Raw genomic sequence first — 9,784 nt, 5'->3', positions numbered from 1 at the left:
ATTCCTTCCATTTCCGCCTCATCATAAGGATGAAATTTATTCCTTATTTTTTCTTCTTTCCTTCCATGCTCATAACGGCGGAACTTACTCCTCCATTTAATTCATTTCCTTCATTGAATATTTTTTTAACAAAATTCGTTTAACCCGTATAAAAGGATATCTTCTTCTTCATTCTCAAATAACATGATAGGTAGGTTGGCGGGGAGCGTACAGAGAGGGAAAAAACAGGACGATGTGTGGGCGGGCTGGGCACGTACGAAGGAAAAATAAATAAGGCGACGTACAAAACAATTGATTGGACCAAAAAAGGTGGAGAAACAATCCTCCCTTTAATATTAGATTAGAAATTAGAAATTAGAATTAGAATTATAGAATTAGAAATAGAGATGGAGATAGAGATATGAAGTAGTAGGTATAGATATAGATATAGATTGGTGCTATACGAAAGATTGAACATTTATAATAGAAAATACATGATCAGATCATTGGTGATATACGAAAGATCGAGCATTTATAACAGCAAATATACGAAATAACCGAGAAATACAGCCCAAAGCATTTTCCGCCAGGACCAGATGCTATTTATACACCACAGTTACCATCCCATTGCGTTGCTTCCAACAGATCGTGCCATGCATCTTGCCGGACGGTAGCGTTGCTTCCTCCCAGCTTGATTGACTCCACCAACTTCGCTGACAAAGCCAATTTAGCCATGTCCGGCGATGGCCAGAGCGGCTCCGCAAGGGCGCACTTCGTGCTGGTCCCCATGATGGCGCAGGGTCACATCATTCCCATGACCGACATGGCGCGCCTGCTGGCCGAGAACGGCGTGCAGGTCACCTTCATCACCACGCCAGTGAACGCGTCCAGGCTGGCGAGCTTCGCCGCCCACGTGGAGACAGGCCTGGCGGTCCGGCTCGTGGAGCTCCATTTCCCGGCAGCCGAGTTTGGTCTACCGGACATGTGTGAGAACGTCGACATGATCCAATCCAAGGATCTGGTGTTAAACTTCTTGGAGGCATGCGCCGCGCTTCGGGAGCCGCTCAAGGCGCACCTCCGTGAGCAGCAGCAGTCGCCTCCGAGCTGCATCATATCTGACACGATGCATTGGTGGACCGGTGACGTCGCAAGAGAGCTTGGTATCCCGAGGCTCGCCTTTAGTGGCTTCTGTGGCTTCTCGTCCCTTGTCAGGTACAATCATAAAAGGGAAATCCCATGAGTAGTTAATTTTGTACTGGGCAAATTAACTGCTATTACTATCTTTTGTTTTGCAGATCAATTGCAGTTTGTTGACGTTTAAGCCTGCAGTTTTATGTGATTTTAACAACTATTACCACCTTGCAGTTACATCATTTGCCACGACAACTTATTGAAACACGTCACAGATGAGAATGAGCTCATTACGATCTCAGGGTTCCCTACACCACTGGAGTTGGCAAAGGCTAAATGCCCTGGACGCATTCCCATTCCAGGTATGGAGCAAATTCGTGAGAAGATCTATCAAGAGGAGCTGAGATGCGATGGCGTAGTCCTTAACAGCTTCAAAGAGCTGGAGACATTGTATATCGAATCCTTTGAGCAGGTGACAAGGAAGAAAGTATGGACGGTCGGGCCAATGTGCCTCTGCCACCAAAACAGCAACACAATCGCCGCAAGAGGAAACAAGGCGCCAATAGATGAGGCAGAGTGCTTGCAGTGGCTTGATTCAATGAAGCCAGGCTCAGTGATCTTTGTCAGCTTTGGCAGCCTCGCCTGCACTGCACCTCAGCAACTTATTGAGCTCGGCCTGGGACTTGAAGCCACCAAGAAACCATTCATTTGGGTGATCAAAGCAGGAGATAAGTTTCCAGAAGTTGAGGAATGGCTCTCAGATGGCTTCGAGGAACGCGTCAAAGACAGAGGCATGATCATAAGGGGCTGGGCGCCACAGGTGATGATCCTGTGGCACCAAGCCGTTGGAGGATTTATGACGCACTGTGGGTGGAACTCAACAATAGAGGGCATCTGTGCAGGCGTGCCCATGATCACTTGGCCGCACTTTGCCGAGCAGTTTTCAAATGAGAAGCTGGTGGTGGAGGTGCTGAACATTGGGGTGGAGGTTGGAGTGGAAGGAGTTACACGGTGGGGACATGAACACAAAGAGGCTATGGTTACAAGAAATGATGTGGAGAGAGCAGTGTACGCCCTGATGGATGAGGGGAAAGCTGAAGAGCAGTTCCGGGTGAGAGCAAGAGACTGTGCCATTAAGGCAAGGAGGGCTTTCGATGAGGAAGGTTCTTCATATAACAACATAAAGCTACTGATTCAAGAAATGGGAAACAAGACAAATGCATGTGGTTGATGCACATGGTGTAAACTTAATAAAAAGATTTATTTTCCAAATAACCAGTAGCTTGTATCAGGGTCACTGGTGGTGGCCTAATTGTTTAGAGATTAGGCATGGTCCAAATGAGTTGACAGCAATATCGATTATCCATACTGTTATACAGGTTCCATGGCAGTCAACATAATGTTACACACAGTCTGATTTTCCAGATGTTATGTTCTCCCTTCCCTTTGTCTCCCGCTAGCTCATCAGAGTTAATAAGAGTTGGAAAAGGGCAAAATATAAAATAAAATGTATCCACACAATCAAAAACTGACACTGAAAGAACGAGGTAATTCGAGGTGAATAATCGAAAGAAAAGAAGGAATTAGAAGCAGCATAAAGTGCACAAGAAATTAGAAGCTTATGTTTGACTGAGTAGTGTGACGAACATTAAGTTTCAAGGATCTCTTCAATCCTAATCCTAAAAAATGGTTTGAGGAGGGCCAACTCAAGATTAATGAAGAAAACATTTACTTCAGGTGCCACATTCCTGCTAAATATGCACTTTAACCTTCTAAATATATTTTTTTGGATAAAAGTATGTATTTTCTCCCTCCATACCAAAAAATAATACGTTTTTGCACTTCAATTTGAACTACAAAAACGTCTTATATTTTGATATAGAGGTATCTAATAACTGTGGGCACAGAGATGTGTGAATAACTTATACTATGGTATAAATAAATGCATCTAAATAGAGTGGCTATTCCACAAAATGTTTCAAGATTTACTGAGCAACTATGAACAAGCATGGTGAAATATTCTACAATCAAAGCAGGTCAATGTTTTGAGTTCATTACAAATTCAACTACCAACTAGGCAACGGGATTGAACATATGAAAGCTGCAGATTGGTGGAAATAGAACGAACCTGGTTTCACTAAGCACCAAACAGTAAAGCTTCAGCAGACACCCAGATTTGCTACCAAGTGAATGGCAGAACGCTGTTGCACCATGATCATCAGCTTCAGGCCAGAAGTTCATGTATCACATGTTGGTGAAAGAAAATTAAGAAGACCAGACAAATTCCTTTGGACTAATAAATATAAGAATTGCATTGGAACCTCTCTCAAATACAGTCTAAGAACAAATTACCGAGAGGAGCAGAGCAAAACTTACTAGTATCTAACCAGCAAAAGAATACAGATTGCATGGCATGCAATAACTCACCTTTCTTTTAATAGAAGTTGCGCCAAACTGTCAATATAACAATCATCATTCAGCAACAGAGAAGATTAGGCCAAGATGTTTGGGGATGATCCCAAATGATAACTTAACATGTATGGCTTCCATTGGTGTGAGAATATTGTCTTAATTATCACTTCGTCTTCTGAAGTACAGATTTGCAACCAGTGCATCATTTGAAACAAAAAATGCTTGTTAATCACTGAGTGATCACTCAGACTTTAGGACAACTGATATTAACTTGTTTTACATCATCGATGCATGATGAGTTACCAATAGTCCTTACAAGAACAGAGTCCATGTCTAAAATGATGGAAGCGTGTCCTGTCCCTCACAACAATCTCTCTCATATATAACTTGGTGATCAATTTAATTGCATTGTGGCAGTCTAAACACATCCTCAAGTTTTTCACGATCCTTATTGTCACACTGGATTCTGATACGAGTAATGCAAAAGCGACAGCCAACTTTTCGCTGTGCCAATAAAGAACTTTTTGTTTTTCTTCTTCTGTGACTTGAACAAAGACCTCGGTTACATCAGGTACATATCCATCATTCTTCAAATCCGTGAGTACCTTGTCCAATTTAGAATAGATTTCTTCGCTCATAGGATGAGATCTATCGCCAGCTACAAATTCGTGAATTGTGCCATTCATTTCAATAAGGCTGCAACCAGGCTCTTTCTTGATTCCTTTCTCCATCATTACCTGCCTAAGCCACCGGACATCTCCCCATCTATTAGATTTTGCATACAGATTGGACAAAAGGACGTAAGCCATGCTGTTCTCTGGATCCAACTCAAGGAGACGTTCTGCTGCCAATTCACCTATCTCTGAGTTACCATGGACCCTACAAGCTGCCAGCAGGGTCCCCCAGATTGCAGAGCTGGGTTTCATGGGCATTTTACCTATTGTCTCCAATGCTTCTCTTAGTTTCCCAGCTCGCCCAAGGAGGTCGATCATGCATCCATAATGCATCACATTAGGAGCAATCCTGTAGGTCACAGTCATGCTGAGAAAGAAGTCTCGTCCTTTGTCAACCAAGCCAGCATGAGTACAGGCAGTGAGAACGCCAATGAAGGTCACCTCGTCTGGAGCTTCAAACGCCCTAAGCATCCTGTCAAACATATTGATAGCCTCCTCACCATGGCCATTCACTGCAAGACCAAGTATAATAGCGGTCCAAGTAAACTTATCTCTACTGTGCATCTCATTGAACACGTCCATTGCCCTCTCGATGCTCCCACACTTTGAATACATGTCTATGAGCGCATTCCCAACAAAAGTATCCATCTTGATCCCATGTCTGTTCATGTAAATTCTAGCCCACTCCCCTGTCTCTAAAGCACCAAGCTGCGCGCATGCCGTGACTATGCTGACCATGGTGAACTCATCTGCCCTCACCTTGCTAAGTTGCATCTCACGAAACATCTCCAATGCCTCTCGGAACTGGCCAGCTTGTACATAACCATCAATCATCGCAGTCCATGAGACGGTGTCCCTCTCAGGCATACGATCAAAGAGTACCCTGGCTCGATCAACCTGGCCTAGTCTTACACACCCAGAGATTACCGACGTCCAGGACACAATGTTCCTCACCTGCATGACCTCAAACAAATCCCAAGCTGCTTCCATCTCGCCACACTCGGCATACATACCAACAAGCGCATTCTCCACCTTGAGGTCAGGCAACACCCCGCTCTCAATGACGCGCTTGTGCAGCTGCATTCCGAGCAGGACGTCGTTGCCTTTGCCACATGCCGACAGCACTGTGATGTAGGTGACCGGCGTGGGCACAACGCCAGCCCTCACCATATCCAGGAATGAGCAGCATGACAGCCTGAACTGCCTGCTTCTCTTGTGGCCGGACATAAGTGCATTCCACACAACGGGCGTGCCGCCACCTCCGGCAGGCTGCACGTCCAGCAGCGCACGCGCCATCACGCCGTCGCCCCTGGTAGCGTACATGAGCACCAGCGAGCTCGCCACGTGGGCGTTGAGCTCCAGCCCAAACTTAACCACATGCGCGTGGACAGAGTCTCCGACGGACGGCGCCACAGCACCCCGCTCCGCCGCCACCGCCTTGAGCAACGGCGGGAACGTGTATGCGTCAGGCCTGGCTCCGCGTGCCAGCATGCCCACGTACGCCCGCAAGGGCATCCTCGGCCCTGGCAGCCAAACCAGCACCGTGGGCTGGGAATTCCGTCGAACAGGCCGCGGGCGCAGAGCAATGCGGGTGCCAGCCTTCCCCGCGCACCCCTCACCGCACCGTCGTCGCGTTAAACGCGGGTAGATTGATTTACCGCGGCATCGTCGCGTTAACCGCGGGTAGATTGATTTACCGCAGCAGGGAAAGGAAGGATGAGCCGACGAGATGGACTGCACTGGGGGGTGGCGCACCGAGCACGTCTGGTCTACGAACGACAGCGGCAGCAGATTAGAAAACACGGGCGAGCGAGGAGGTCCCGGCGCATCACGACGGCGGGACCTATCGCTGGACGTGCTCACGTGGAGCTGCGCTCCGGCGAGCAGGGTCGGCAACCAACAGCAGCGGTGGCCTTCCGGCCGCGGGATAGCGGTGGCCTTCGAGCGGGGAATGAAGACTTCGCTCGCCTTCCGCTCTGTTTTTCTTTTTCTTTTCTCTCTATATAAGAGGCTGTTTGGAATCGGTGTAAAATTTGTGTGGCCACCAATATTTAGCTCAAACTTTAATTAAATATCAGTGTGCACAAAACAACACATCCACATTTCAAACGGGGTCTCAGGTTTCAATTCTACATATGTGTGTATGATTTTGTAGATCTCCAACCCGCATGGATAGAATATGTGTACTAGGAATCCATCTGATTTTCTTTTACAAAGTAGTATATTTTACAAATGTACTAGATCACTGATTGCGTGCATTGTCGCACCCATCTATTTTCAGAAAAAGATAGTAAAAATATTATAAAAACTGCATGCGCCATAAATTTGTTATTTTTTTCAAAAATTCACTTTATGGTCCCTTGATATAGACAAGCAATATTGCCAAACAAGCTCAAGGTAATCGGAGATTTTAAAAAATCATTAACATCAAATGGCTTTGGTTTTTTCCAATGTTCAAGAAAGCGTTTTTAAGCGCCGCTGAGCGACAGCTAAACGCTTCGCTTTTGGCTTAGGCGCAACTTTTAGCGTTGAGCAGAAAAAGCGTGACTTAGCGATCGGTTAAGCGCTAAGCGCTGGCTGAGCGTTCGCTGCGCGTTCTTAAGCGGCAGAAAAGCGAAGAAGGCATGCCCAAAAGTCAGACCGGAGTTGAAATAGCCCACAGGCGGGAGGGGAAAGGGGGGGGGGGTATAAGGCCTGGCCCAAAAGAGGCCCGTTCGGCTAGGGTTACTGGGTTTACAGGAGGGGAAAGAAGAGAGCATTGTGGCTCCTCTGGCGTTCTTCCTCCTTCTCAGCAGCTACTGGATCTGGACACCGGCATCTCCTCCTCCTCTTCCTGGTCATCCACTACTACCAGTTCAGCTCCTCCTCCTCCTGGCTGCTGCTGCAGCTGCCTGAGCTGCTGCCATTTATCTTATATGCTCATTATAAGACAATATTATGCATTTTTGCTTGCTGCGTGAACCACTGAACCTCAACATTATATTCTATTTCAGATTTGTAGTTACTTATGTGCTATGTTACCTGTTTTCTTCTGCATATTATTGAAAACAACCAAATTCTGGCCTATTTAAAAAAGTGTTTAATCCCGGTTAAGCTATGCTTAAGCGGCCATTGCTCTAAGCTGTGGCCTTCCGCTCCGCTTACGCTTACCGCTTTCTTGAACATTGGTTTTTTCATCCAGAAGTTAATAAGATGGGTACTAAGAAAACAGATTGGCACGTAAACATGTTTAAAGTATATACTGGATATGCCAATTAGAGCATTTCTAGCAAACCCTGTAAAACGCCGATCCACAAAACTCGTTTACAGTTAGCGAAAACCCCAGATTAGCCAATTTGACAGCGATTCCGACGATTGAGTTCAAATTCGAAGAATAAAACATAATTCGCGCGTAAATAAAAGCATAGTTTTCTACGACAAATGCAAAAGGACTTCATGCAAAAGCAACGGCCACATCCATCATCACCTTGGTCGCTTTTCACCCATCGTCATGATCTTCACTCCGCACCACCACCATTGATGCCATCGCCGCTTTCGAGTCCATCACCGGCACTTGTTCCAACTCCGGTACTGAAAGCATCGACATGCACACTGAAAGCATCAACGGCACTGGTTCCAACTCCTGATGGGAAAACATCACCGGCACCAAAACACTCACCGGCCGCCGCTAGCATCCTCCTCTTCAAGATGTCTCTTCTTGCCATATCATGCATTCTTTGGCGATGTCGTCCATGTCACCAAATTATTTATTTTTGGAACTTTTAAAAGTCCCAAATTATTTAAAGTACAAAAAACGAAACAAAAAGAAAAAATAAAAAATAAAAATAAAAACAGGCGGCATGGACATGGGCCAGCCCAAACGGGCGCACTGCATCTTCTCCCAGTGTGCAGGGTGCAGTATATGAGGTTCCTACTTCATGAGCCGGCCCAGGTGGGGGATTCTTCTGTGTGAAACGTCTTTTTATCACTTATAGATGATGTTGGTGGTAATATTTTGCAACATTGAGGGCAATTTTCGTGATGTACCGCAATTTCCTATTTATTATTACTAGCAAACATGCCGGGCATTGCAATGGGAGAAAAAATCACCCCCTTGTACACACAAGAAAAAATGGGGTATAAAACATATGTAAATAGGATCTTCCAAAATACCTCATATAGAGAGGGTATTAATTAAGGTTTCACCATCAACTTAATTCTACAGATGATTAACATGCAAGATAATAGCATATTTGAAATCTACACATTTTTTTGAGGGATTTTCATATATAACATGTTAGTTTTGGAGTTAGGATTTGAAAGATATGAATATTTTAAAAAGCATTTGAATTTGCACCGAAAAGAGAAGTGAAAAAAGAAAAAGAAAGGTCTCCTGGTTTGTTGAGTGAGGTGTTAGCCACTGAGCTAGCTATGTGGATGTGAGAAGTTAGGGATCACACTATATATAACCCAAAGAAAACGGTCTATCCCAAAGAAAACGGTCTATCTAGTGAAATGAATCGTTTCCAGTGGGTAACTATTGGCAACTTTAAGGGTGAATCCGCCAGAAACAATAGCACTTTTAGTATTAGGTATAGACTAGCAAAATGGCCTGTGCGTTATAATGAGAGAAAAAAATTCATAATCTCTACTAACCATGATCAAATTTTGCTGCATCACCGAAATACACTATCACTCTCAATTTCGTGAAATCATGAATACTTTTTCTAAACTCATGAATATATTTGAAATTGTGAATATTTTTCAAATTCATGAACAACTTTACATTTTTTTCAACATTTTCTAACCAAGAACATTTATTGAATTCATGTATATTTTATACTATTTGCAACCACTTCTTAAATTGTGAACATTTAAAAACAATCTTGAAACGGCAAACATTTCTAGAATGGGGGAACATTGTTTTGGAAATTGGTGGAATAATTTTTGAATTTCATGAATATTTTTTTGATTTAACGAACATTTTTTTGAATTAGCAAACATTTTATGATTGAATAAGCTATTTTGTAAGTCACGACAATTTTTGAATTTTTAGGATATTTTTTCATTCATAAACATTTTTTGAATTGACGATTTTTTTTCAATTTCATTAACATTTTTAAATACACAAACTTTTAAAAATCATGAACATTTTTTGATTTCCCAAACATTTGAATAAGCAAATAATTTTTTTATAAAATCGCGAACATTTTCAGGAACTTTTTTTAAGTCTCATTATTTAAAGTAGAAAAAACAATAAATAAATACTAGTAAGCGAAATTCGAAAAACAGGCAGCCCAGACATGGGTCGGCCCAATCGGGCGCGCCGTGTCTTCTCCCAGCATGCAGAGCATAATATAGGAGGTCCCTACTGCATGGGCCGGTCCAAACGGGAGAATTCCCCTATGTGAAACTTTTTTATCACTTAGGTAGCATTAGTGGGTAATATTTTGCAATTTTGGGGTAATTTTCGTGACGCACAGGAAGAAGCGATAGCCCTTTTATAGCCCCTTTATTTATTTATTTATAGAGATAGGTATAGATTAGGTATATAGATACAGTAATAGATATGAATTAGTAGGTGTAGATATAGTTATAGATTGGTGCGA

At 43.7% G+C, this 9,784-nt stretch overlaps 2 protein-coding genes across 3 annotated transcripts; one reads left to right on the top strand and one right to left on the bottom strand.

The window, feature by feature from the left end:
• The first annotated feature begins 407 nt into the window (after positions 1-407).
• LOC125543070 (UDP-glycosyltransferase 73D1-like) lies at positions 408-3,244 on the top strand. The gene is made up of 2 exons (XM_048706320.1): positions 408-1,191; positions 1,345-3,244. Exons 1-2 carry the CDS (start codon positions 713-715, stop codon positions 2,339-2,341), a joined length of 1,476 nt encoding a protein of 491 aa, XP_048562277.1. The 5' UTR covers positions 408-712; the 3' UTR covers positions 2,342-3,244.
• Positions 1,056-5,850, bottom strand: LOC125543067 (putative pentatricopeptide repeat-containing protein At3g15930). Of its 2 annotated transcripts, none has more exons than XM_048706317.1 (3): positions 3,538-5,850; positions 3,239-3,311; positions 1,056-1,183 (listed from the first exon to the last, which is right to left on the bottom strand). In XM_048706317.1, the coding sequence occupies exon 1, from the start codon at positions 5,709-5,711 to the stop codon at positions 3,822-3,824; it is 1,890 nt and encodes a 629-aa protein (XP_048562274.1). In that variant the 5' UTR covers positions 5,712-5,850; the 3' UTR covers positions 1,056-1,183; positions 3,239-3,311; positions 3,538-3,821. The 2 variants fall into 2 exon arrangements, with proteins under 2 accessions (XP_048562274.1, XP_048562273.1); XM_048706316.1 differs by having other exon boundaries at positions 1,140-1,183; positions 3,239-3,332.
• Between the last annotated feature and the right edge of the window lie 3,934 nt (positions 5,851-9,784).

The sequence above is a fragment of the Triticum urartu genome, chromosome 3 (genome assembly GCF_003073215.2).
Source record: "Triticum urartu cultivar G1812 chromosome 3, Tu2.1, whole genome shotgun sequence".
Classification (NCBI taxonomy): domain Eukaryota; kingdom Viridiplantae; phylum Streptophyta; class Magnoliopsida; order Poales; family Poaceae; genus Triticum; species Triticum urartu.
The sequence above is the reverse complement of the archived record's forward strand: the minus strand, read 5'-3'. Positions and strand labels throughout refer to the sequence as shown.

Excerpts from the sequence above, each read along its gene's own strand:
- LOC125543070 (XM_048706320.1), top strand. The coding sequence starts at position 713 with ATGTCCGGCGATGGCCAGAGCGGCTCCGCAAGGGCGCACTTCGTGCTG. Across the intron at positions 1,192-1,344 it reads GGCTTCTCGTCCCTTGTCAG|TTACATCATTTGCCACGACA; the intron begins GTACAATCATAA and ends ACCACCTTGCAG.
- LOC125543067 (XM_048706317.1), bottom strand. The coding sequence starts at position 5,711 with ATGCCCTTGCGGGCGTACGTGGGCATGCTGGCACGCGGAGCCAGGCCT.